Here is a 26,903-nt window from a genome sequence, read left to right as displayed (position 1 = left end):
AGTAGCTGAAATGCTCTTAAAAGTTGAATTTTATTCCCCCTTAAGAGGATTGTGAGCCCATTTTCCTAACTACATTGGATTCTTTGTACTTTCAGGATGATTTTGCAAATAATCGAGAATTTATCACAATGGTTGTATACAAGACTGATGGGAAAAAAGTTTATTACCCAGGTATGTAGACATACATTCAGACAAACAATGAAAATTTTATTTACCTGATTAAATTTAAAATGACAAGCTTTATGTAGATAATAGGCAGAAATAATAATGCTGATAGGCTAATAAAAACCGCTCAAACATACAAGATGGTATTTACACTACTGTGTTTTGTTTTGATTTGTTTTTAATTTAGAGACCTCAGGAATTTGGGATTCCTATATTCTTGAATATTATTGTCAGAGTTTTATATCTAAAGCTTACATCTTTTTCTTTGATCAGAAACTCTATGGTTTTCCATGGACTCCTAGATAAAATCTAAGCTCTTTGGCATGGTTTATAAGCCTTTTGATTTCTGACCTTAACCTTCCTGTCACCTTTTATCTCGTGCTTCAGCTTTTCACAGTACCTTCAGTGAGGTACTGGCTACTCTTGAACATACCATGCCCTTGTTTCCTCTCTTTTCATAGTTTCTTCTCCTAAGTGTCTCTCTCCTTGTCCTCTACCCATTTATTCCTTTTACCCTAGTTTGTGTAATGAACGTGGTTAAGATCCAGCTTATATGTTCCACCTCTGTGGTAACCTTTCTGCCAGGCAAAGTGAATCTTTCCCTCTGCAGGACTCCTGAGGCATTTAACATACTGTATTGAAACCGTTTTTGCTTTCACATTTTAAAAAAAGTTTACCTCATATTAAATGATCGGAGGTGTTAGTTTATGTTCTTGTTGGAGAAATAGGTAACAAGAAAAATACCAGATAGTGATATGTGTGTAAAGAAATAATTAGGGTCACATGTTAGTGACTGGTTGGTTGCTTTGGTTAGGTGGCCATGGAGGGCCTCTTTGAGAAAAGATAAGAGGAACCCTAAATGACAAAAAGGGGTCAGTCATGTAAAGAAAGAGAGGGAAAAGCATTACAGGCAGAGGTAGAACAAGTATAAGGACTCTAAAATGAGACAAAGATTGTTTTTTAGAAACAGAAAAAAGGCCAGTAGGCCAAGGTGGTGTGATACCAAGAAGTCAGAAAGGTATACAGACTCAAATCACACGATGTTCTCCAAGCCACAACAAGGGTTTGGATTTTGTTCTCAGTGTGAGGAGATCTTTGGAGGGCCTTGATCAGGAAAATGACTTGATGTAAAATTTTTTTAAAGAACATTGTTTGTAGAATATATTGGAGGGGGCAAAAAAATGGAAGCAGAGAAACAAACTACATGATTTTATGTGAGAAATAATGGTGGCTTGAATTTAGTATAGTAGGAGTGGAGTGCAGATGAAGAGGAGTGGACAGATTTGGGTTTCAGTAGGATTATCAGGACTTGAGTTGGCATAGGAGGCAGAGAGGAATCAGGACTGATTCCTGTCATTTTGGCTTAATTCATAAAAAGCTGCTGTAACATTTACTGAAAAGGGTAAGAGCTGGTGGGGTGGGAGAGGGACCAGTTTTGTTGTGGAGTAAAATCAAAAGTAAATTTTGTGGTTTTGTTGCAGATTCCAGATATCTTTTAGATATCCAGGTGTAGAAACCAACTAAGCAATTGGATTTTTGGGAAGAGTTCTGGGATAAAGTCAGGATTATAGATACAAATTAAAGCAATCAGGGGTATATAGATGCTATTTGAAAACAGGACTGTATACACTATCAATGGAGAGAATTGTAGGTACAGAGATGAACACTCAGGACCTGACTCTTGGATTCAGACGTCTTAAGGTTGAGCAGAGGAATGTTACTGCAAAAAATTAGAACGAAGTACCTGATGAAATAGAGTAAGGTTTCACATGACCCAGGGGAAGATAATATTTCATGAGGGAAGGAGTGAGCAACTGCATCTTTTGCTATTTTAGAGGTCAGTAAGTTTAGGTTAGAGAAGAAACAAGTGGACGTAGCATCTTGGCAGACGTTGTTGACCTTAACAAGAACAGAGTTGGTGGACAGCTGGACTTAGAAGCCCAGAGGAGAGACTGGGAAGTAAGGAAGCAATTATTGACAGTTCTTTTACAAAGGCTGTGCAAAGAAATGGGCATGACGGGGAGATGAGATCAAAAGTAGTTTTGTTAAGTCTTCTTTAATCAAAGGAAAATGATCCTCGTTCCTATTACACTGAGAGGATCATGAGACAGGCACTGATTCCTATCAGTCAATAACCCTACATGTTCTGGAATGGGCAAGACACATAGTATGTCCAAGGATTAAAGTTAAACCAGCCAGATTTTCTACTTTTCGTATGTTGGCCACTATACAAACCAAAAAAGCACTGTGACCGTATGTTCTTAGCATTAAAATGTTGATAGGGCTTTTGAATTTCAAAAATATTTTTGTTACTCTTTTTATTTGGATTTTTTTTTTAATGATGCTCCCTCTTACGTGTAATGATACTGCCTTTTCAAAAGAGAGTATATTTTCTGGTTTATAATTTTCATCACAACACTCTGAAGAAAATGTAAAAAATGCTCTCACATTGTTCCTCATTTGACAGAAGAGTAAACTGAGACATAGAAAGGTTAGAAACCTTGTCCAAGATCACAGAAAGGCCCTTTCTTTTTCTCTTCACACTAGATCACATCACTGTAAGCATTAGAGATTTTGCCTGTTTCAGATAGTAAAATGTTTAGTTATTTCAATAGATTACATTACAAATACTCAGTATTCCTAAATAAGCTAAATGATACAGCATTGATTTTAAATGACATGTAGCAATTGACATGCATGAAATAATTTTTTGTATTGGCTTTGATTGATGAGACATCAGAGAATATATCAGGTAACATTGTATAGCAAAATATTAGATAATCAGGTTGAATAACTAGATGGGGATATATATAAGTCATAGTCATATAATGGAATATCATACAGGCAGTTTTACAAGGCATAAACCATATCTATATAGAACAACATGCATCTTAAAAACATGTTGAATGAAAAATGAAAGCTTTAAAAGAAGACATACGCTGTCCTTTTTAAAGATATATTCCCACAGAAATAACATTCATTCATTCATTTTTAGGGATGTGTGTGTGTTAACATCTGACAAGACCACTAATCTATCAGAGCGGAACAGAGTAGGACTAAGGGTGGTGTTTAAAAGGGACTTTGTTTTATAAAGAATCTACTATGACAAAAAATGTTAATTCAGTTATGAATGGTGGGGAGTATATCTCTTGGTGGGAAGTATATTTTTATATACTTCTTTGTATCTTAAAACATTTCCTCAAAGGAAAAAAAAAACCAATCTTGACTTTAAAATCCCCTATTAGAGAAAAATGCAACATAGGGTTTACTAGGGATTATTTTATACCTCGTTGAATGTATTCCAAAAGATTCCTTTTACTTACTAGAAATTAAAGTTTTAAACTGTTTAATTATAAATTTTTAGATTGAAATTTAAATTCTTTAGTACCATTATATTTTAAAGATAGAATCAATTAAGGGGGGATGTCCATCCATTTTTTTCCTATCATGAATTATAAAACTTAAATTTAAAAACTGCAGAAACTAAAGTGTCCTTTTCTGTAAACCTACTTATTTGTAGGTGACCCACCTCCATACATTGATGGCATTCGAATTAACAGCCCTCATTATTTGACTAAGATAAAGCTGACCACGCCTGGGACCCATACCTTTACATTAGTGGTTTCTCAGTATGAAAAACAGAATACAATCCATTACACTGTCCGGGTGAGTAAACCAACATACAGTGGCAGAACACGGTAATAAAACGTACATAATATGCTCAGCTTCATAAATGAGATTAGCTATAGAAAAACTATATATCTGAAAATTGTCCTCTATAAATTTGTGTGTTTATCTGTATATCAATTCAGTATTAAATTATGATGCTTCCTGCAGAAAGTAATGCTTTTGAAAAGTGATGTTTTTATTTTGAATGAACATTTTAGTTTTCAAAATAATAGTTTCGTCCTGAGATAATGTGGTATGTTGGACTAATAAATTCTATTTCAGAGCAAGCAGTTAAGAACTTCTTTAGCCTCTATAATACTTTCATTGACAAAAAACATGACTTTGAACTTAGTGAAAGGGAATCAATTGCTTATAAATATACTGTTCTCATGTAGCTGGGAAGGTTGCTATAATTTTGTTCTGCATCATAGGTTTTTCCCCCCCACATCAGTAAGGGAGCTCAGTTTGAATAGATTTTTAGTGATGAAAGGGACACTGGGGAACTGCTTCCACCCCTTTACTCTTCACATGCAGAAACCAAGGCCTAGGGAAATTGCCCTGAGTCACACACACGGAAAGCCAGGACAAGAACCCCAGCTGCTCAGTTCCCAGTTCATTAAACTTGACTTGATAACTAGGCTGTGTACAGAATCATGACTTTTATGTGTGCCTCCTAATTTTTCAGTCTTCCAATATATTCTTTTATCGTTTTGGTATTTTTGTAAGTATATACTTTTATCAGTACAAAATGTTTTTAAATTTATTTTTTCAATTTTTTTTTTTTTTTAATTTAGGTATATTCAGCCTGCAGCTTTACTTTTTCAAAGATTCCTTCACCATACACCTTATCAAAACAGGTAAGAGAATTCTTTCTCTGGGTCATAATCTCAGAAAAATCTTAGAATTCCTTTGCCTTTTTCTCCTTTTCTCACTTTATTCTTCACATTTGACAATTAAACATTCTGGCCTTGATAGTAACCCAAGGGAAATGTAAGTGGCCTGCAGTTTGGGTTGGAATATGATATCTTTAGTGAACAACATTTAGTGATTCTGTGGGAAGAACTGGAGTTCAAAGAAAGATTATGCAAACTTTGGTCATTAGGGAAGGGTTCATCATGTAGATGATGAAAGTAGAGTTTGAGACTGGTTTTGCAGAGTGTGCTAGATGTGTTGGGAAGATTTGAGGAAGAATTCTTGGCTCCCTAGTCAAATATTAATTGACCAAATATGTTGGGGATTGTTTTGATAACTATAGCTTTATAGTATAGCTTGAAATCAGGAAGTTTGAGATCTCCTGCTTTGTTCTTTCTTGGGATTTCTTTGGCTATTCAGGGTCTTTTGTGGTTTTATGTAAATTTTAGGAGTGTTTTTTTCTGTTTGTATTAAAAAAAAAGTCTTTAGAGTTCTGATAGGGATTGCATTGAATTTATAAATGGCTTTTGGTGGTATTGACATTTTAATAGTATTCTTTCAGTCCATGAACATAGGATACCTTTTGATTTATTGTCTCATCTTTAATTTCTTTTATTAGATAGAATGTTTTCAGATGAGAGCTCTTTCCTCCTTAAATTTATTTCTGAGGATCTGGTTTTGATGTTACTGTAAATGGGATCAGCTTTTTTCAGAAAATTCATTAACAGAAATGCTACTAATATTCTGTATGTTAATTTTTATCCTGCAGCTTTACTGAATTTGTTGATTAGATCTAACAAGTTTTTGGTTGAGTCTTTAGAGTTTGCTATATGTAAAAATATATCATCTGGAAATAGAGACCATTTTACTTCTTCCTTTTCAATTCTAATACATTTTCTTTTTCTTCCCCAGTTGCTCTAGCTAGGACTTCCAGAATTATATTGAATAGGAATGGTGAGAGCAGATATCCGTGTCTTGTTCCTGATCTTAGAGGAGCTTTCAGTTTTTCACCATTTAGTATGTTAATTGTGAGCTTGTCATATATGGCTTTTATTATGTTGAGATGTGTTCCGTCTATGGCTCATTTCTTGAAGAGTTTCTATTATGAATGGCTGTTGAATTTTGTCAAATGCTTTTTCTGCATCTGTTGGGATGGTTAGAAGATTTTCTTTAGTTCTGTTATGACATCTCACATTGGCTGATTAGCATATGCTGAACCATCCTTGCATCCCTGGGAATAAACCCCACTTAATTGTGGTGAATGATCCTTTTAATGTGCAGTGGAATTCAATTTGCTAAGTATTTTGTTGAAAATGTTTATATCTGGGGGGGGGCTCCTGGGTGGCTCAGTTGTGATCTCTTAATCTCGACTCAGGTCATAATCTCACCGGTTCATGAGTTTGAGCCCCATGTTGGGCTCTGTGCTGGCAGCATGGAATCTGCTTTGGATTTTCTCTCTCCCTCTCTCTCTGCCCCTCCCCTACTTGTGCTCTCTCAAAATAAATAAACTTAAGAAAAATTGTTTATACCTGTATTCATCAGGGATATATTAGCCTGTAGATTTCTTTTCCAGTAGTGTCCTTTCTTGTTGCTGGTATCCCGATAATGCTGGCCTCGTAAAATGAGTTTGGGAGTGCTCTCTCTGATTTTTTTGGAAGAGCTTGAGAAGGATTGATATAATTCTTCTTTATATGTTTGGTAAAATTCACCAGTGAAGTCATCTGGTCCTGGGCTTTTTTTTCATTGGTCATTAGATTACAGATTCAGTCTCCTTACTAGTAGTTGGTGTGTTCAGATTTTCTATTTCTTCTTGGTTGTCTAGTTTGTTAGCATATAGGTGTCCTCTTCTGAGCCTTTGAATTTCTGTGTTATCAGTTGTAATGTAGCCTTTTTCATTTATAATTTTATTGATTTGGGTCCTTTTTTTCTTGTTTAGTCTAGTTAAGGGTTTGTCAGTTTTATGTTTTCAAAGAACAAATTTTATTCATCTGTTTTGTTTTTCTGTTATCTGTTTCATTTATTTTTGCTCTGATCTTTATTATTTCCTTGCTTCCACTAACTTTGGGCTCAGCTTGTTCTTTTTCTAGTTCCTTAAGGCATAGAGTAAGGTTATTTGGGATCTTCCTTATTTTTTTTTTTTTGTTTTTTTTAAATGTTTGAGAGAGGGGGAGGATGTAGGAGCTTGGGAGCAGCAGAGAAGGAGGGAGAGAATCCTAAGCAGGTTCCACACTGTCAGTGGGGCCTGATGTGGGGCTTGATCCCACTAACAGATCACAACCCTAGCCAAAATCAAGTGTCAGGTGCTTAACTGACTGAGCCACCCAGGCGCCCCATTCTGTGTCTATTTTGGAAAATTTAATGCTTATATTTACAGTAATTGTTGATAGGTAAGGACTTTTGTCATTTTATTGTTTCTGGTTGCTTTATAGATCCATTCTTCCTTATTTCCTATCCTCTTGTCTTTTTTTCGTGTTTTGAAGTCTTTTAGTATAAAATAAGTATGCTTTGACTTCTTTATTGGGTTCTTTTGTGTAATTACTACAGGATTTTTCCTTACTGTCACCATGAGGCATACATAAAGTATCTGAAACTTAGAATAATTTATTTTAAACTGATAACGACTTAATAACCTCAGTGGAATTCAGAGTTTTATACTTCTCCCCTTCACATTTTAGGTTATTGCTGGTACAATTTACACGATTTTTTTGATACTGCATCAAAAGTTTATGTAGTATCAAAAGTTTTTTTTTAACTTTTAAACTGCAGTGGTAAGTGAATTATGCATCACCTATCACCATATTCCAGACTTTCTGACTGTATATTTACCATTACCAGTGGGATTTACACTATCTTTTCATTTTTTTTATGATATTAGCATTCTTTTACTCGTACTTAACTCTCTTCAGCATTTCTTATAAGGCAGATCTAGGGGTAATGAACTCCCTCGGCTTTTGTTTAGGAAACCCATTATCCCTCCATTTCTAATGGATAGCTTCGCCAGGTATAGAATTCTTGGTTGATTGCTACCCTCTTTTAGTATTTGAAATATGTCATCCTGTTCTGTCCTAGCCTAAAAAGTGTCTGTTGAGAGATAATGCCAGGATTATTACAGAAGGTCCTTGTATGTAACTTCTCTCTTTTCATTTGCTGTCCTTGACTTTTGACAGTTTAATTAATAATGTGTTTGGTGTAGCCCAGTTTGGTTTCACCTCTTTGGAGTACTTGGGCCTCATGGACCTGGATATTCCTCTCTTGCCCTAGGGTTTGGGAAGGTTTTGCTTTAAATATACTTTCTCTTCTCTTTCTAGAATTTATGTAGTGCAAATATTGTTTCTTTTCATTGTGTCCTGTAGTTCCTATAGGCTTACTTCACTCTTTATTGTTATTTTTTCTTTTTGTTCCTCTGACTGGGTAGTTTCCAATGTCCTATGCTGTAGATCATTGATTCTTTCATCAGCACTATTGAGTCTGCCTTTGAAACTCTCTATTTATTTCTTCAATTACTGTATTATTACTGTATTTTTCAACTCTAAGATTTGTTTGGTGCTTTTTTTTTTTGGATGATTGTGATTTCCTTGTCAAACTTATTGTTTTCTTACTATCATTTGTTTTCTAATAGTTCATTAAACTTCTTAAAGATTATTGTCCATTATTTGACCGTTCATAGATCTCCTTTTTCTTAGGGTTATTGGAACATTATTAGTTTTTCTAGTGATGTCCTATTTACCTGCTTTTTTGTGGTTCTTGATTTCTTATGTTTGTGAATATTCACATTTGAGTAATCAAGGCTCCTCTAGCAGACTTTTACAGCTTTGCTTGGGCAGGGACAGTTTTCTACCAGTTAGCTTAGTTTAGGTTTCTGGGTGTGTCTGCTGGTATTGTCCTTTGGCAGATTGGGGCCCACTATGATGGTCTGTTTTTGGGCAGAGCAGCTGTTAGACCTCTGAGGACAGGGATGGTCGTTGGGCCACTAGCTGCGAACAGTTGGGTAGGACTGCTGGCTCGGTCCCTTCCCCGATGAGGCTGTGGAAGTGGCTGCACAGCTGCCTAGATCTCTGGGTCAAGTTTACTTACTACCTGGGGACTACTATAATCAGTAGTAGATTTTAACAGTTCTGAATTCATTTCCCTGCTTTGGCTAGACAACAGGCCAGGACCCAGGCATTGTGCAGCTTATCATATGGGGACCCGAATCAGGCCAGGATGTGCACTGAATTCCCTAGGCTAGAGAGGGCCCCCAGTTTTCCTTTGCAGATGGGCAAGCCACAAGCTGTGCTTTGTTCAGGTGACTCTGTGAGCAGGGGTATGGGGTTAGGCAGCTTCCATGTGCTCCAGTTAGATTCCCTAGTTAGACAGCCTGAAGGTTATAGACAGTGATGATGCCTGGGCTCAGCAGGAGATGCAGCTCTTTGTGGTCTTAACACAAGCCAACCTCTACACCAAGTTCCATAACCAAACAAGGCCTCTGGCTTTGCTCTCACAGCTGTCGGTTCTGCCTACCACTTGGCTAAAGCGCCATTAGAGTGCACAGCATCCAGGAGTTGTCACCAGCCCTTCTGATCAGATCAGGCTGGAAGGCATTCTCTACAGCATTGGAGCTGTGACTCCGCTCCTTGAGTGGGTTTGGGCAAACCAGGCTATAGGGCTGGCAAAACTCGTTTGAGCGTCCAAATCAGGCGGATCTGCACCTTTCCACGTTCCCTGGTCACAGTGTGCCCCGGACTTGATTCTGGAGATGAGCAGATTACTACTTGGACGCTGCAGGTATGAATTCAGTCTGCCAAGGTCCATGTACTGGTTTTTGCAAGCTCCACCCCCTCCTCTGCTGCAGATTCCCCTGCAGTCCTCCTGGTGTGAGATCAGAGCAGGGGCTTCTGCAGAGCAGTCCACAGTACTGGGGGACACTGCTTGGCCACTGGAGGGATTGGAGACTCAGGGGAGACCTGTCCACGCTGTGCTGGCCTTGAGACCGTGGCCTCCACATGGGTCTATTTCTCTTCTCCTTGTAAGGCAGTCTGTCCTGGTCTCTGTGGTGCAGGGGGTGCTGCAGCTTCACCCCCATGTTTAGGATTCTTTCAGTGGTGCCCTGTTCTTAAATAGCTGCTGTTGTCCTTATCAGTGGGAGCAAACTACGAGGAACCTTTGTTGTCAGCTTGGCAACGTCATTCCCTTTCTAAAGTCTTTAAAGTAGAACTGGAGAATGAGAAGTTTTATTAATACAGAAACTTTGTTTTATTAGATTAATGGAAAGTGGAGTGGTCAGAGTGCTGGAGGATGTGGAAATTTCCAGGAAACTCACAAAAATAACCCCATCTACCAGTTTCATGTAGAAAAGACCGGGCCATTACTCATTGAGCTAAGAGGACCAAGGTTTGTGATTAAGTAACCTTCTTAAATTAATATCTTCTTAAAAATGAGTTTAGTGGGACAGAGTAGGGTTTTGAAACCTATGCATGAACAGGTACTTGATTAATCAAAAAGATGGCATTGCAGAGGAGTAGGGAAAGGATGGTGTGTTGAGCAAACGTGCTGAAATAGAGTATCCGTGTGCTAAAAACGTCATTAGCTTTCTCACGTAAAATCTATCTTAATGACTACAGGATAAAGCAAAATTTCTTAACCAAGACACAAAGAGCACATAGAAAGATTTATAAATATGCTACATTAATAAAAAAATCCAGTTTAAAAAAAATAACTCGAATAGGAATGACATAAGAGGAATGGTCCCAAATGGCTAATAAGCCATTACAAGATCCAACCATTTGTAACCAGTCAAGTGTTCATCAGGGGCACTGAAGATAATAGAATGACAATGAAAATAAATTACAACCACCCACAACATGATGGCGAAGTCTTAAAAACAATGCTGAGCAGAAGCCACACATAACAGAATGTCAACTATCTGAGTCCAGTTCTGTGAAGTCAGGAGCAGGCGAAACGAAACTATTGAAAGAGGCACACTTGGGTTATCTGACTGTATAAAAGCAAGAAAGGAGGGGGTTGGAGATTGGGTGAAATATGTGAAGGGGATTAAGGGGCACAAACTTTCAGTTATAAAATAAATAAGTCAGAAGGATGCAAAGTACAACACAGAGAATACGGTATTGTTGTTACATGTGGTGACTAGTGACCCTGGTGAGGATGAGAACTGTCGAACCACTGATGCACACCTGAAATTGATATAATGTATGTCAGTTGTACTTTTTTTTTAAAAAAAAGGCAAGAAAGTGTTAAATGTTAGCTTTGTGGGGACGGGATTTGTAATGGAAAGGAGTGTAGAGGGGTTTCTGTGGTGCCAAGAGGGTCTCTACATAGTGGAAGCCTGTGTGTGTGTTCATTTACAGGTTACTTGTACGCACTGTATTCTGTGTACATTGTGTTCTGTTTTTCAACTTAAAAAGGTTTAAAACACACAGTATAAAAATAGTACTTATTTCTAAATAAAACTAGACTTTTTTCTTTTTACAAACTGTTGAAAAAACTCCTAATCCTTTACATGTGGTTAAGCTCTTTTTCTACAGTTTGATAGGTGAGTTAAGGTATTCAGTTGCCCTTTTGTATTTAATTTGTTGATAAAGTGTTTGATAGTGTGTATTTTTTCCTTTGCCTGTTCTTATCTTTTGCCCATTTTTCTTAATTGTAAGCATGAATAAGGATAATTTGCAAGTATTTTTCCCAGATTTTTTTTCTTCATAGAGAAAAATTTTCATTTTAAAGTAAAACCCATCTCTTCTGGTTTATTTTGCTATGGGCAGGAAATCTCACCCCAATATCAAATTTTTACCGTATTTTTCTAGTTCTTTTAGGGATTACTGTTAACATCTACATAGAGTGCATATTTGATGTGAATACAATTTGACAGTTTTTTTCCCCCTAAATTTGTCATCTCATCACCATCTAAATAAATAATCGTTCCTGTCTTTACTGATTTGGAATTTCATGCCTTTCGTATGCTTATTACTTTTGTAAATTTAGGTTTTATTTCAGGGCTTTCTCTTTCCTTCCACTTTTTCTGCATACAAAGACTATTTTATCATTGAAATTTCACAGTGGTAAATTGAGAGCCTGTGGTAAAAAGTTTCTTCTAAAGTAAGTTTAATATTAATCTCCATAGCTTCAGTTTAGAAATATAAATGATGTTTTGTATAATTAAGAGTAAAAATAGTATGCCTTTCAGAGTGGTTTCCTCCTCCTAAAGCTTAGAAAGCGTGTGCTTGATTTAATAATACACCTGTGCTTTATTTCTAGGTATGTATTTGATACTACTATTAAGTACTAACTGGTGTTTTTTCCTGTGCTTTATTTCTAGGTATGTATTTGATACTACTATTAAGTAGTAACTGGTGTTTTTTGTGGTTGTTGTTGTTGTTGTTGTTGTTGCCAGGCAATATAGTGTTGGATTTGAGGTTGTAACAGTTTCCGTGGTGGGAGATCCTGGTCCCCATGGCTTTCAGAGGAAATCAAGCGGTGACTATAGGTAATGTTGGCATTTTGATTGCATCTAATTTGTAAGGAAGATAATGCAATAAAAAGTAAAGTAAAACTTACTTCTCATTTACCTTGCATATAGGTGTGGGTTTTGCTACCTGGAATTAGAAAATATACCTGCTGGGATCTACAATATCATTCCTAGTACTTTTTTGCCTAAACAAGAAGGACCTTTTTTCTTGGACTTCAATAGTGTTATCCCTATCAAGACAACACAACTTCAATGATGAGGATTTCAGCATTTACTGGATTTTGTACTTAACAAACATCAACTGTTCGGATGAGGACAGAAATCCTCAGAATAGAATTAAATCTCTAAAAATGTCACAGTGGGATCTGGTGCTTGGGTCACAGTGTTTAGAATTGTATATAGTCAGAATTACCCTAAATCGCTTAGAAGTCCTAGTTCTGTGGTTTGGTGTGTATAAGGAGTTGGTTTGCATTGAAGGGCCACCTCGTATAAAAGCACGTGCCGATGACTAAAGGTTAGACTCAGCACTGTGAGATGCCTGTGCTGAAAGAGCTGTGACCAGCTAGGAGGGACAGGACGTATCCACTCACGTGGTAGAACAGCAGGCTGACAGAGTCCCGAAATATTTATATTTATCTTTTGGCGCAGAGCATGTTGTAAGTTAAACTTGCTTGTGTTGTGACTCTACATCTTGGGCAACTAATTACCAAATGAATCATGTCGCCATAACAGATTTTAATTCTGTATTATGACTTTCAATGCTTGTGGCCCAGATGTTATGAAAGAATAAAGCTTTAAGAAGTATTTTAACTTAGTTAACAATGAAGGTTATTGAACTTAGGTACCTGTCCTCCATTAATTCATGTGAAGAGAATTGAGATAAATTCATTATTGGAATGCTTATTTCTTATCAGGCTGACTGAAGGTAGTAATCTTAAATTGTTCTTATGGTGACACTGAAAAAAATACAATTGACAGTTTAATATATAGTAATTGAAATTGCACTTGGAGCAACTTCCAAGATACTACTGCTGTGTATGAATTCCCAGTTTACAGAAAAACCCATCGGGAGCAGAAATAATGCTCAAGGTTTTAAACACCTGAAAATAAGGTGGAAGTTTTCACGGTCTCTGCTTTATAATTGTCACAACTTATTTTGTATTTCTACTTCCTTTAATTGAAATAAAATCTTTATACTTATGGAAACTGCATAGTTTAACCTAGAGAAATTATTAGAGGACTTCATCTAGTACATTCCATCTAAATGAGGATTCATGCTTCAAAAAATCTGTTTCATATTCAGCACAGCAATTACACTTTGGTAACTATTTTGTGCTTTCAGTTTTAGGTGGATTAATTTTCTGTAGCTCTTTAAAGAAAAATTTATAGCATCAAGTAGATTTTAAACACGTGATTGGAACCTTTTATATTCAGTACAGTAAAACCTTGATTTGTGAGCATACTTCATTCTGGAAACATGCTTGTAATCCAGAGCACTTGTACCTCAAAGTGAATTTCCCCGTAAGAAATAATGGAAACTCAGGTGATTCATTCCACAAACCAAAAATAGTCCTATAAAAATGTTTATATAGCTTAATACAAAATAATGAAATACCAAATATAAAGAAAAAATCTGCACTTACCTTTGAAACCTTTCTGGCTGGTGTGATGTAGACGAGGTGGGTGGTGATTGTGTAGGATGACTTTCACTAAAATGGATCACTGCTATCTATTGGCTCAATGGATTCTTTTTTCTTTTTGTGCAGCAAGGGACGCATCCAATGACACTTGCTTTTGCCTCCTTTTAAGGATTTCATGGAGATGTGGCATTGCCTTGTTAAATAGATTCATCACTTGCACCGCTACAGCCTTATTCGAGTGGTGCTTTTCTACAAAATTTTGCAGTTTCCACATTTTACATATCTCCCTAATCTCATTTGAAGTGAGGGATTTTTTTTTTTTTCTCCTCAGCAGACAAGAAGCAGACGTAGACTTCTAAAATCTTGAATTTTGGCCGCTCACTTACCTTGTTCGTACTTCTCAATGACTTAACTTCTACCGTAATCATCTCCTCCTCCTTACCCCTTTTCTTTTCAACCTTTTTCTGCATGGGGGCCATTGTATACGTTTGCATGGATGTTGACTACAGTATTATCTCTCGTCATCTACTGTATTTCATGTAACTGGCAATAAGGCAGCAGAGGAAAGGTCTGTATCTGCAGGCAGCCTGACCTAGAATGAAGCAAAGGATTCCTAAGCTTACCCTTGTAAAGAAAAGCAAAGGACCGTCCCATAGGTGCTTTGAAGTGACAAAAAATACACTAGTGCCAGTGGTAGTAGGCACCTCTGAATGTTCTGAAAAGTCACTGACTTCTGCCAAACACCATGCCTGAGACACAGCATGGGAGACGATCACCCCCAATCCCGCAGAGAGAGAACCACCATTGGCTCAGTTGTTGTCTTGACATTCGGCATCACGTACTACTCCTACTGCAAGACATCGCTCATTTAATCAAGTTAAAATTCATTAGAAATGTTCGCTCATCTTGCAGAACATTCACAGAACAAGTTAGTTAGTTAGTTACTCACAATCCAAGGTTTTACTCTACATTGTACAGAGTGCAAACTGAAATAAGACCTGAACTCTGCCTTCAAAAATCCAAGACCTACGTATGAACAATTTAATACACTACCGAATTCTAGACTAGAGCTCCACACAAGGTGCTACAGACATGGCAGACTAGTGGCTGGACCAACATAGGAAAGTCTGATTCTCAGCTAGATGCTCATTAGAATCCCCTGGGGGAGCTTTATAAAAGTTCAATACCCAGGTGTACCCCAAATTAAGAATACCGCTTTCTAGGGTTAAGACCAGAGAGCAGTATTTTTTAAGCTTCCCAGGAGATCCCAGTGTGGCAGAGATGGAGATGCGTTTCCCCACCACCATCACCTTTCTTTTTCCCCAGTGCTGTGTCTCCTTACTGCTCAGCGTTAGCAGCAGCCCACGGAGAATTCCTACTCACACCTTGGTAATCCGGGCTTTATTAGGTCCCGGGACCTTAACCGGAAGTGAGGGAGGATGGATGGCCATCTGCGTTCTGTGCCCCTCGGGGCAAGCAGGTTGCTTAGAATGGTTGATACGGGCAACACGGGGTTTCTTTGAAGACACAGAAAGATAAACATTTTCTGAAGCCATTTTTATTACATTCAAAGGAATTAAGACAAGTACAAAATAACCTCGGAATTAGGATACTGGATCAGTCATTAAAAAAGGAGAAGACACTACAGTATGAAGAGATTTACAAATGACTAAAATAGACAAGCTGTGTAGAAATTCACAGACAACTTGAAATGGGTTTGTTTTTCCCTTTAGAAATGCTAAGTTTTCTTAACAAAAAAAGGACAAATAAAATACAGTGCTCTAAATATGTGTAACCATGAAAACATTAAAGAAAAGCAATCTTAACACTACTATTAGCATAACAGACTTCATTGCTTCTATTTAACAGCCTGTGCCAACACATGCCTACTTCCTTTCCTATCTTTTAAGGAACAGTTCCCTCTAAGAAATACTAATGCAGCATAACCCTTAAATAATTTATTTTTAAAGTCACAACCTACAGAGAAATTGACACCTTGTCAGTCTAGATATAACAATGGCAACCATTCTTCACATGCACTTCTCTTAAGAATTAAGTCCCTTGGCTGGCAGGAAGGATAAGGTTTATGCTACAGACTCTTCTCTCCCACAGCCACAAACCGCCTTCTGTGGTATGTCCCTGCTACCCTCCATCCCTCCCATCCCCACGTTGGCATTCACCTTTCCCACCCCAAAAAGTGCAGTTCATGGCAACCTTTTTAGAAAACGTTTCTAATGGGCATCCCAGCATATATGCTTTTGTAAAAGCCCCTTCTGAATACCAGAGGTGGTGAAAAGGAATCGCGTTCTCGGGTTTTCTTTTTTTCTTTTTAAGCCTTTGCTGGGTCAAAAAGGTGTGTTCTGAAGATGTGAGTTTTGTTCTTGTGTGTTTTCATTTAGGCCCCCTGGGATAAGGAGAGACCATCTCCATTTTCCCAGCGGGAGGGTAAGAGAAGGGAAAGAGAAGCAGGCTGTTGGCCCCGGGTCGGCTCAGCTTCCCAGCCCCTTTCCTGCCTCTGGTTCTTTCACAGGAACTAGTTATTGCTTCCATACCACCGTCACAGGTTAATATTCCGCAAGGGCTGTGACCCTGGTCACAGTCCACCGCAACAACGCCTCTGCTCTGAAAAACCAGCCCAAGGGCGCTTTCCCAGAAGAAAACTCTTCAGCCCTCAAGGTCACAACTTCATTAGTGCAGTTAAGAGTAAACGCTTAAGATTTGGCATATATTAAATGATTATTGGCACAATGTTCTCCATACAGCTTCAGGTATAAATACTGATGTGCACTTGGGCCAGGGCTCTGGATGGGTCAGCCAATCTGCACCATTTTTATGTCAGCAATAATCCCGTCTCTTCCCTTGGAGCACTGGAGGGAGAGCTGCTTCATCCTGTTCTCCAAGGCCTGGCCCTCGCGGGCGCCGCTGCTTTGGCTCTTGCCGCTGCTGTTGCTGAGACCGCGATTGTTGTTGGCTTTGTCACTTGTTTTATTCTCCGCCCCTTCTGCCCTGTCTCCTACAGAAACGTAAAGGTTATTAAGTGAGTACAGACAATTCTAAGAGTCACCTGGGCCCAAGCCAACTCCGCCCTCTGGGATCTCCTGGTGCGGCCCAACTGTGCCTGTCACAGAGCGTCCTCTATCTGCTTCTCTTGCTCAAGGCATTTTATGTGTTATCTTTAGAGATGACATGTCACACTCATCTGACAGCTGGAAAACAAACCTCTCTAGCCTGTGTTTGTCAAGAGGTCGGCTGTGAGGACAGACACAGAACCCAACGTGCGTTCTGAAGCAGTGCTCGGGAGCGGGGCCTGTGCCCCAGAACAGCAGCTGGAACCTCCGGGATCCATGTTGACGGCCCAGCAGCACAGTCCCCGAGCCCCGTACCACAGCACTGGGTGGGGGTCCCCGAGGACGGTGCAGAGCCGGCTGCCGAGGCAGGGAGTCGTCCGGCATGGGCACCGCTGGCGAGACAGCGGTGACTCACCTCGTTCTACCTCACATTCCGGGGAGGAGGCCCCGCTGCATTCGCTGCGAGGGCCCAGCACCGGAAACATCATCCCGAACTCTGACAGAGACACGGGGCTGGGCAGATCCAGGCTGCCAGGCCTCACGACCGCAGGGAACTGGTCCGGCATCTCTGACGGGCTCGCCGGTCCCGAACTAAAGCTGGACACAGACTGCGTTTCTGAGTCATCTTCAGACACAAAGTTGCTGCAGCTGTCGTCTTCAAAGGCCTCGGAGGCCACTAGGAGGAGAGAGGACACCAGTCACGGGCTCTGCCTGACAGCAGCCCGGCTCCCTGGACACCTCCAGAAGTGGCCGCCGCCGGCCAGCAGCGCCACACGGCAAGGGGCCTGCCGAGGCCTCGCCACCGCGTGCGTCCTCCCGAGCCTGCAGGCTGTAAAACAACTTGGAGGGATAATCCGTGTCCTTACAGTAACTTGCTAGCTCCTGCCCTGGAAGTCAGTGTCTGCTACCTAAAGACACTACCTAAAGGTGGAAGATGAACGCAGCCAGGGATCAGGGCCTTTTCTCCACCCCTGGCCCCCACTCAGAGCCACACGTACACATGAAGAGAGCTGGCGCCTCATGACGCATACTGAACAAAGGCAGTCAGACGTAACAGCGTTCTTCCACACGGGGGAAGCAGGAGCTGCTAGAAGAAACAGTCCTGTGTGGAGTGTCTCGGGATTTTGTGGATCTTCCAGGTAACTTCTTGCATAAAAGACAAACTCAGAGCCTCGCTAGCTATATCACCATCTGCTGCAAAAGAACAAAATTCCTTTACAATGAATACCCTGTGGCTCGTGCCTCACTCATCTTGTGGACTGGAATAACCGAGGCTCAGACAGGTCATTCTTTATTTCCCCCTCAGCCGACACACAATCCTGTTACTAGAGCTTTCCTGTTCTACTCTTCCCTCCTCCCTCATCTTTAGAAACAGCCTTGGTAGCATCCCCTAGAGGACTACCATAAGTGAGAAGCACTGTAATGTTGAGAATAGAAAACAGGCTCCCATCTGAATTCGGATCCTGTTTCCACTACTTGCTTCGTTGCCTTGGTCAGGTTACTTAACCTCTCTGAGCTTTGTCTTCCTCTCTGTATGAAAGAATGGGTTTTAGAGTACCTCAGACATCACTGACCCTTTACTTAAATTTTAGTTTCCTTTCCTTTCCTTTGGGCCTGGCACTTAAACATTTGTAGACTGAATTTAAAAACTCCTGAAGAGGGAAACCTTCGGGGAGCACCAAGAGGAATGATTTCACAGACAAGGAAAGAAAGATAGTGTTTAAAGACAATCTGGAAAGGGCTTCTTAATTAACAGAGGGAGAACTAGACCGTTTTCTTACATCCTACACAAAAATAAACACAAAATGGATTAAAGACCTACATGTGAGACCTAAAACCATAAATATCCTAGAAAAGACCACAGGCACTAATGTCTGACATTGGCCATAGCAACATTTTTCTAGATAAGTCTCCTGAGGCAAGGAAAATAAAAGCAAAAATAAGCTAGTAGGATTAGTTCAAAATTAAAAGCTTCTGTACAATGAAAGAAACAACAAAACTAAATGGCAACCTACTGAATGGGGGGAAGATATTTGCAAATAACATATCTTAAAAAGGGTTAGTTTCCAAAAATGAAGAACTGGTACAACTCAACACCCAGAAAACAATCTAATTTAAAAATGGGCAGAAAACACGAACAGACATTTCTTCAAAGAAAACACACAGATGGCCAACAGACACATGAAAAGATGCTCAGTGCCACTCAACATCAGGGAAATGCAAATCAAAAGTCCAATGAGAACATTACCTCACACATGTCAGAAGGGCTAAAATCAAAACTCAAGAAACAAGTGTTGGCAAGGAGGAGAAAAAGTGCACTGCTCGTAGGAATGCAAACTGGTGCAGCCGCTGTGGAGAACAGTATGGAGGTCCCTCAAAAGGTTAAAAACAGAACCACCCGGGGCGCCCGGGGGGCTTAGTCGGTTAAGCGTCCGACTTTCGCTTAGGTCATGATCTCGCGGTTCGTGGGTTCGGGCCCCGCGTCAGGCTCTGTGCCGACTACCAGCTCGGAGCCTGGAGCCTGTTTCAGTCTGTGACTCCCTCTCTCTCTGACCCTCCCCTGCTCATGCTATCTCTCTCTCTCTCTCTCTCTCTCCTAGAAATAAATAAAACAAACAAACAAAAAAATAGAACCACCCTACAACCCAGCAATCATACTACTAGGTATTTACCCAAAGGACACAAAAAACTGATTTGAACAGACACATGCACCCTGATGTTTACAGCATTATCGACAATAGCCAAATTACAGAAAGAGCCCAAGTGTCCATGGACTGAAAAATGGATAAAGAAGATGTGGTAATACACAAAGACACACGTGTGTGTGCACGCGCATGCAGTGGATTATTATTCAACCATCAAAAAGACTGAAATCTGGCCATTTGCAACAACATGGATGTAGGTCAAGAATATAATGCTAATAAGTCAGAGAAAGACAAACACCATATGATTTCAGTCATATATGGAATTTAAGAAACAAAACAAAGGAAAAAAGAGACAAACCAAGAAACAGACTTAACTATAGAGAACTGATGGTTACCAGAGGGGAGGTGGGTGGGAGGGATGGGGATTAAAGAGTACATTTATTACGATGAAAAGAAATAAAATGATACAGTGGGGGGCGGGGGGCACAGGAAACTTCTGTATCAGTTTCCCAAGGAATGCCCCTGGGAAACAAAGGTCTTCACAGTTAGACACCAGTGAGAGCCACCATTTTCAGACGGCTTACTGGGTGCCAGCATTATTTCATTTAATGCTGACCTCCCCTCTACACAGTGGAGAGCAGATACTCATAGTCTCCGGTTTACAGGTAAAGAAACCTATAGTTAAGCCCTTGCCCACATCATGTGTTCTGGGGAAGCCAGGATTGGAATTGAATCTTACTGCATGGTCCCTGTTCTTAGGCAACTCCTCTTTCCTGCCATACTTCTCAGAGCCCTAAATGTTCTAATATGTACTCTGAATGTCAGGGATGGACATGTAGCCTTTTCTGGACTTACGCACCACAGAATCCTGACTCTGAGGAACACTCAGTAGCGCCCTGATGAACACAGAGTTCCAAAACATGGGAAGCCGCCAGAAATAGCCCTCAGGCGTGCCCAACTCTCAGGCCCTTCCACGATGGCGAGATGGCCCTGGAAGCAGACCACACGGGCTGCGTCATCTCGCAGATGTGCATGAGCCCCCAACTCACCGGAAACGGCATCTGGCTCAGGCTTGCTCCCTGACAGGTCCTCCACAGACGTGCTGCTGCCCTCGGCCCCCACACCACAGCCCCGAGGCCCCATGGCGCTGGAGCGCCGCCGCTCGTGGATCTCGTCCGAGATCATCTCCAGGTTCTTCAGGGCCGTCTTGTACTCGCCTTTCGCCAGAGCCAGTTTGGCCTGCAGGTCGTCCACAGTCTTCTTCAGTTGCTGGTCAGGAGGACAGGAGGCTCAGTGAGTGGAGGCAACCCCTACTGGCTTTGGGGGATCAAGGTCAAGGTTCAAGCACATTCTCTGCCCAGCACTCCACTCCACCGACTTTCTTAAGACGTGACTGCTGAGCTGATTTTCTCTCCACACACCAGCCCCAGCTCGCATGCCGGTGACAAACCCCAGCTAATAACCAGAAACTACCACTGACAGAATAAACCCCATCAGAGTAACGATAGTGGGTGTCAAACACACATCCCAGCCCTTGTACTGTGGTTCTCAAACTTGAGCTTGCCTCTGAATCCCCTGGTGGCCTTTCTAAGACTCCTCTGGCTGGGCTCCACCTACCGTTTCCAATTCAGTAGATCTGGGGTGGGGCTCGGGGAATTCGCACCTCCCAGGGGATGCTGATGCTGCTGGGCAGAGGAGCCACTGAGAGCCACCGCCACAGCACGATACAGAAAGTGGCTGAACGGCAGACTAAGAGAACTTCAGAGACCACTGAAGACCCAACAAAGACCATTTTGAGGACTGAACGCTCAGTCAAAAACGTTGTCTCTGCCCACTGTCCTCTTGTGGCAAACGTGCCATTGAAAGCCCGCTACCACAAAAAGTGGGACTTTGAGTGCAGAAAACTCCCATCAACCGCAAAGCCAGAGGGCCACACGTACCTCAAGCTGCACGTAGTACTTTGCCTTGAGTTCAAAATAAGGCCTGTGGAAGACACAAAGGACAGCCGTAAGAGTAACAGAATACGATGGCCACCGCAGACAGCACAGGGTGGATAGGAGGCATTCGCCGTAGCTGGCAGGCCACCCGTCCAGGGGTTAGCAAACCCTGATGAGGCCATCAGATGAAGAGGACACACCCGGCTCTGGAGCCAGGTGGGGACACGTGCCAGTCAGAGCTGCTGGGCTCACCGGGGCGGAGCTAACCAAAGGGCCGCCTCGAGACCTGCGGAACCCACACTCCTGAACACTCATCCTGGGGCCCTTGGACCCTGGCTCGCTTCCCTCTCCACGAGGTTGTTCAGGACCACACAGGGTGTGCCCAGCAGCTGAGGCAGCCCGGATCCCTTCTCCTAAGGGGGTTGACTCCCTTGAGAATGAAGACTAGATGGGGCTGGAGAGGGGACTGCCTCATCACACACCCTTCTCTGCTGAGGTCACTCAGGGAACGGAGAAGCGCCATCCCTCCCTCACCGAAACAATGGCGTGACAGACTGGTCCTCTTGGATTCTGTGCAGAACCAGAGGTATCAGACGGTCTGCAGACCTGGCCAGGTAATGGGCAAGAGAGAGGACAAATGCCAACATTCTACTAGTCCCCACACTCTGGATCAAAAGAACTTTTTTAGGAACTTTTTAGGAACTTCGGTGTCTGAGCATTAAGAGAAGACCAGCGCTTTTTTCTCCAGCTGTTCACCTGCTACAAAGCGCTTTTGCTTGGAGGCCCGGCAACTGTGACTGAAGCAGGGGGCACGTCCCCAAGATCATTACTACATAAAAACATATAGGAGAAGTAGTGAGAGAAGTTTGCAAAAACCCCCATTAAAACCAGTCTTGTGTCATTTCATAAGCTCTTGGTCCACACAGCTCATCCCCAATATGTCGACTGGTAAAATGAAGGACTAAGCTCGTCCACAATGGCTACCACAGAGCCAAGGGCACAATCAGGGTTTCCCAAAGGCCAGCCCCAAGCCCCAGCCAACGAGCCACACAACAGTTTGCTTTTGAAATTGCTTTTTCTCTGTCTCCCAAGTCGGTCGTGCCTGGAGCCGCACTTCCCGCCTCTGGGGGTTATATAGAACCTGGGGGGCAGACACAGCCTTAGGCAGGAGGCTCTGATGAGGCAGGTCCCTGAGAACATAGCACATGAAAGGTGGACACGATGCATGAGGACAATCACACACGGCCCGACTCACTTGGACTTGTTGATGGCTCTCTTGAGTTTCTTCTCCAGCTGCCGCATGCGGCCCATGGCCGCGTTGTACCTGGCCGCGGTCTCCTTGTGCACCAGCTCACTCCTCGTCTTGGTCTGCTCCGCCTCCATGACCTTCAAACGACAGCCGATGTCAGCCTAGCCAGACAGTCCTCTGTTGGAGTATTGCTTATATCATTTTTAAAAATATTCCTTGAGGGATTTAGTGGACAGACTAAGATTAAACTAAATTCCAAATAGAAGAGGGTCACTTTTCTCTATTAATCTGTTTTGGAAAAGCCTCCTCAGGTGAGATTAAACAGCCAAACTGGCTGTGGCAATGACTGGGAAAGAAAACAAGGACAAACAAAGATCAGAGAAAAATGAAACATTCTATGACTCAATGGCCACTTCCTCATGCTCTGACCTCCTAGCACTAAGTAGTCACCATGGGCTTCTGGGCTCCTGCCTTGGGACAGGCTGATGCAAATGGGCCAGTAGCACCACAGAGATGTCAAGGAATGGGGACACCTAGCACAACCAGGAATGACCGCCTCAGAATAGCAAGGCAATCACGATCTCAGCTTGTCGGCCCTTTCCCAAATAGCCTGCAGCAGCCAATGGACACTAAGGAATCCAGGACCCAGAAGGGTCAAACTTTACATTTAAACAAATTAGTATCAAGTCATTCATATCATATTTTGAGGTTCACAGACATTCGTGACCAGGAGACCAGTGAGCATCCTGGCAGGAAATTCCAGAGGGAACATTTTGTTGAGCCTGTTGATAAAAATGAGTTTTAAAAGCCAACAATCAGGGGCCATCAATGGCCAATAACAAGGTGGCTGGAAGGCGCATTCCCTAACACATGGAAATCAGAACAAGGCCTGCCTGGAGGAGAGAGGATGAAGGAAACGAAAGGCAGCTGAGGCCACGTGCCCAGCTCACCAGTTCTATTCCATCTTCCTGAGCTCACACATGTGCTATAAAGTCAACTGGAGGGGTGCGCAGGGATGGCTCAGTCAGTTAATTGACCGACTTTGGGTCAGGTCATGATCTCCCGGTTTGTGAGTTCGAGCCCCGTGTTAGGCTCTGTGCTGACAGATCAGAGCCTGGAACCTGCTTCAGGTTCTGTCTCCCTTTCTCTCTGCCCCTCCTCTGCTGTGCTCTCTCTCTCTCTCAAAAATAAATAAACATTAAAAAATTAAAAACAAAGTCAACTGGAGGCAGGGTCAAGGTCAGGCTATAGGCCCACACTTATTTTTTTACCCAAACGGCATCAGAGAAGAGCCCAGAGGGCCCTCAAGTCATGGGTCCACTCCCTCAGACCCCAGGAGGACAATTTTAGGGAGGCACCACCATGCCTTTAACTTGAGGCTGCTGACGCCCTACCACCTCCTCCTGTCAGTGGCCAGTAAGCCCTGAGAGAGTCTGTTTATACACTTACTTATAAGAAGGATTTTGGGGGCACCTGGGTAGCTCAGTTGGTTAAGTGTCTGACTCTTGATTTCAGCTCAGGTCATGACGTCACAGTTCATGAGTTCAAGCCCCGCACTGGCTGCAGACAGTGCAGAGCCTGCCTGGAATTCTCTCTCTATCCCCCTCTGTCTGCCCTTACCCTACTTGTGCTCGCTTACTCTCTCTCGAAAAATAAACTTTAAAAAAAAAAAAAAAAATTATGAAAGACTCAAATGAGCATAAAAAACTACTGGGGGTCCTCTCTTGCAGGGATCTTGGGCTTTCACAACCTTGGAGCTATTTTACAACCCTGTACATTGTCACAACTAATAGTAATGTAAATGATTCTTCTCCCTAGAAATGAAGATGAATTATGTCCCAGTGGAGATGGATCTGATTACTGATTGCCCTGTAATGTTGACCAATTTTGCCTGTTTGTAAATTCATTTCAGCATTCCTGATGCGTTTTTTTTAAAATTCTCCTTTGAAATCACTGTAACATCTAATTAGTGTCCCCCTTAATTAGGGAGTTAAAGAAAATTTTGAACACTTTATCAGTTATGCTTTTCTTTTTAAAAATATACGTATCTTAGCAAAGGCTTCAATGCTTGAGATACTTGTAAACAACAGAATTAAAACCACGTCAACGAAGGGAAGTATGAGGAACCAAGCTAAGTGGGCAGGAGGTGACATGCTTCCTAAAATGACCTCAACCAAGCCCAAGAGGCTAAGAAACCCCTTTCCCTCTGCTTCAAACACCAAAGATTTCACAATTTTGAAGTGAAGGGCGCAAAAACTATCCCACACTTGGGCACTCAGGGAGACAGCAGTAACTCTTCAGCCTTGTCTTAAACGGAAAGCACTAAGGATTTACCAGTGTGACCTTCAAGAGGACTCAAACCCCAAGTTTATCGGGCAGATGAAGACTCGTACCGGTGGAGAACTGTTCCATTGCCCCGGATGTGATACAGGGCTCCTCTTAAAGGAATGGGTGAAAGCATTTTAAATAGACCAATTCATAAGAGCTGGGATTTGTGGCTACAGAATGGGAAAAGTCCCCACAAGAAGCAGGACCCACACCAGCTGCACACAGGCCCTCGTCTATCTCGGCCCCTCGTCTGCAAAACACAGCCAAGTCTACCTGAAATTAAACACTCAGAAAGCCCCAAGCACTTGGCAACACTGCCAGTGAAGACTGAGGAGGAGGCGTGTCAGTGTCCCCTGCCTCACCCCTACCACGTACTAGGCTGTGTCTGCACCCCCACAGACACACAACCCATAGCTCTTGGAAGAGACCCCTCCCCCAACCCCGAACTCATCTTTCCGCCTCCAGGGAGAAAGTTACCCGCATGGTAACCAAGGAGCACCCGCATCTGGAGCCCAGCATGAGGCATGAGAGGTCTGCAGTGGTGGGGAAAGGGAGCGCAGGGCAGCACAGGTACAGGGCTCTTCTAGGAAGGCTGAAGCCACAGGGAACACGGGTGAGCCACGAAAGAAACAACTAAGTCCCTCGGGGCCTTAAGGCCACCGCGGGTTGGGCTGAGCAACCCAAAAGGCAGGTGCAACTCAAACTGGGGTGCACGCCACCATCACCCTGGGCTTCCCGGGGCCACCCCTGCCCTCCTCCAAGCCTGGGTTGATAGTTACTTGGTCCTGAGTCTAACCTCTGCACAGACCGGCCCCAGCTTCCACTCACACTGCATTCAGAGCTGCACACAGCACTCACACACCTGCCGTGCGCACAGGGCACACTGCACACCAGACCTCAGGCCCACAGCCCAGCAGGTCTAGACATGTCCAGCAGCAGTGGCCAGCGTTCAGGGCAGCATGGGGTCTGGGCTGTCAGGAGGGCCACGGCAGCGCAGAGGTGACACTTGAGAGATATCTTCAGGGCGGGCAGCGGGGGTAAAGGATATGAAGGGAGGAAGCAAGGCTGGCTGAAAGGGGGTCAGCACGGGCAGCAGTCCTTCCCTGCCTCCCACACATCCCCAAGCCCCGTGTGCCACCCCCACTGGGATGCGCATGCAGGACTCAAGAAAGGAAGACAGGCAGTGCTGGGCTTCCCGCCTCCTCTGCTGGAGATGGAAGGTTCCTGAAGGAAGTAACTGTTCAACAGGAAGAGTCTTGGACTCTCAGGATAGTTGAGAACCGTCTCCCCAGAGAGGGCCCAGTCCTGGAGATGACCTTCTGGCTGTGTTCACCTCAGGGTCTGTCCCGAATGCCCAAGAACTGCCCCTCCTCCTAGGTCAGCAGGACAGAGACAGGTGTGGTCTGGGAGTCCGGGAGTGCCCCCAGGGCAGGCAGGCAGCTGGGTCCCAATGGTCCTAGGGACCCTGCTCACAGGGACACGCAGCTGCTCAAACAGCTGGAACCGTGCTGTGGACCCCGATGGGCACTGAGCAGGCGTGCCGGCTGGACCGGGCACAGAACCACCTGCACTGGCTGGAAGACATCTCCCTGGCCTGGCCCCTCATGGCCCATGTCCCAGCTTTCCTCAATTCCTCTTCAAACCCGAAGCGTTCCACCCGTGCTCCACCACCCCCGATGTCCCAGAGCAAAGATCAGGGTTCTCCCCTCCCCAGGGAAGGCGGTTTCCCGTTGTCCTCAGAACCTCAGACGGCTCGTTCAGGCTGGTTCTGATTCTGCTGCGTCCCTGGCAAGGGGGCCCACGTCGCTGGGGGGGGGGGGGGCGGCCCACG

General features: G+C 42.9%; 2 protein-coding genes across 3 annotated transcripts in view; one reads left to right on the top strand and one right to left on the bottom strand.

The window, feature by feature from the left end:
* Window positions 1–13,411, top strand: part of CAPN7 (calpain 7) — a 42,010-nt gene extending 28,599 nt beyond the window's left edge. The window contains exons 16-21 of one of the 2 annotated variants that reach the window (XM_077750911.1): window positions 96–171; window positions 3,686–3,831; window positions 4,629–4,691; window positions 9,986–10,116; window positions 12,131–12,223; window positions 12,317–13,411. In XM_077750911.1, the coding sequence (XP_077607037.1) occupies window positions 96–171; window positions 3,686–3,831; window positions 4,629–4,691; window positions 9,986–10,116; window positions 12,131–12,223; window positions 12,317–12,461 (654 nt within the window). In that variant the 3' untranslated portion in view covers window positions 12,462–13,411. The remainder of the gene's footprint in view (window positions 1–95; window positions 172–3,685; window positions 3,832–4,628; window positions 4,692–9,985; window positions 10,117–12,130; window positions 12,224–12,316) is intronic. The other variant, XM_077750912.1, reaches the window with a different exon arrangement.
* Window positions 13,412–15,383: 1,972 nt separating this feature from the next.
* Window positions 15,384–26,903, bottom strand: part of SH3BP5 (SH3 domain binding protein 5) — a 78,347-nt gene continuing 66,827 nt past the window's right edge. The window contains exons 5-9 of the mRNA XM_077750913.1: window positions 22,751–22,881; window positions 21,499–21,541; window positions 20,608–20,827; window positions 17,329–17,589; window positions 15,384–16,858 (exon numbers count right to left, since the gene is read on the bottom strand). Of these exons, the coding sequence (XP_077607039.1) occupies window positions 16,656–16,858; window positions 17,329–17,589; window positions 20,608–20,827; window positions 21,499–21,541; window positions 22,751–22,881 (858 nt within the window). The 3' untranslated portion in view covers window positions 15,384–16,655. The remainder of the gene's footprint in view (window positions 16,859–17,328; window positions 17,590–20,607; window positions 20,828–21,498; window positions 21,542–22,750; window positions 22,882–26,903) is intronic.

The sequence above is a fragment of the Crocuta crocuta genome, unplaced genomic scaffold (assembly GCF_008692635.1).
Source record: "Crocuta crocuta isolate KB4526 unplaced genomic scaffold, BGI_CrCroc_1.0 scaffold279, whole genome shotgun sequence".
Classification (NCBI taxonomy): domain Eukaryota; kingdom Metazoa; phylum Chordata; class Mammalia; order Carnivora; family Hyaenidae; genus Crocuta; species Crocuta crocuta.
The sequence above is the reverse complement of the archived record's forward strand: the minus strand, read 5'-3'. Positions and strand labels throughout refer to the sequence as shown.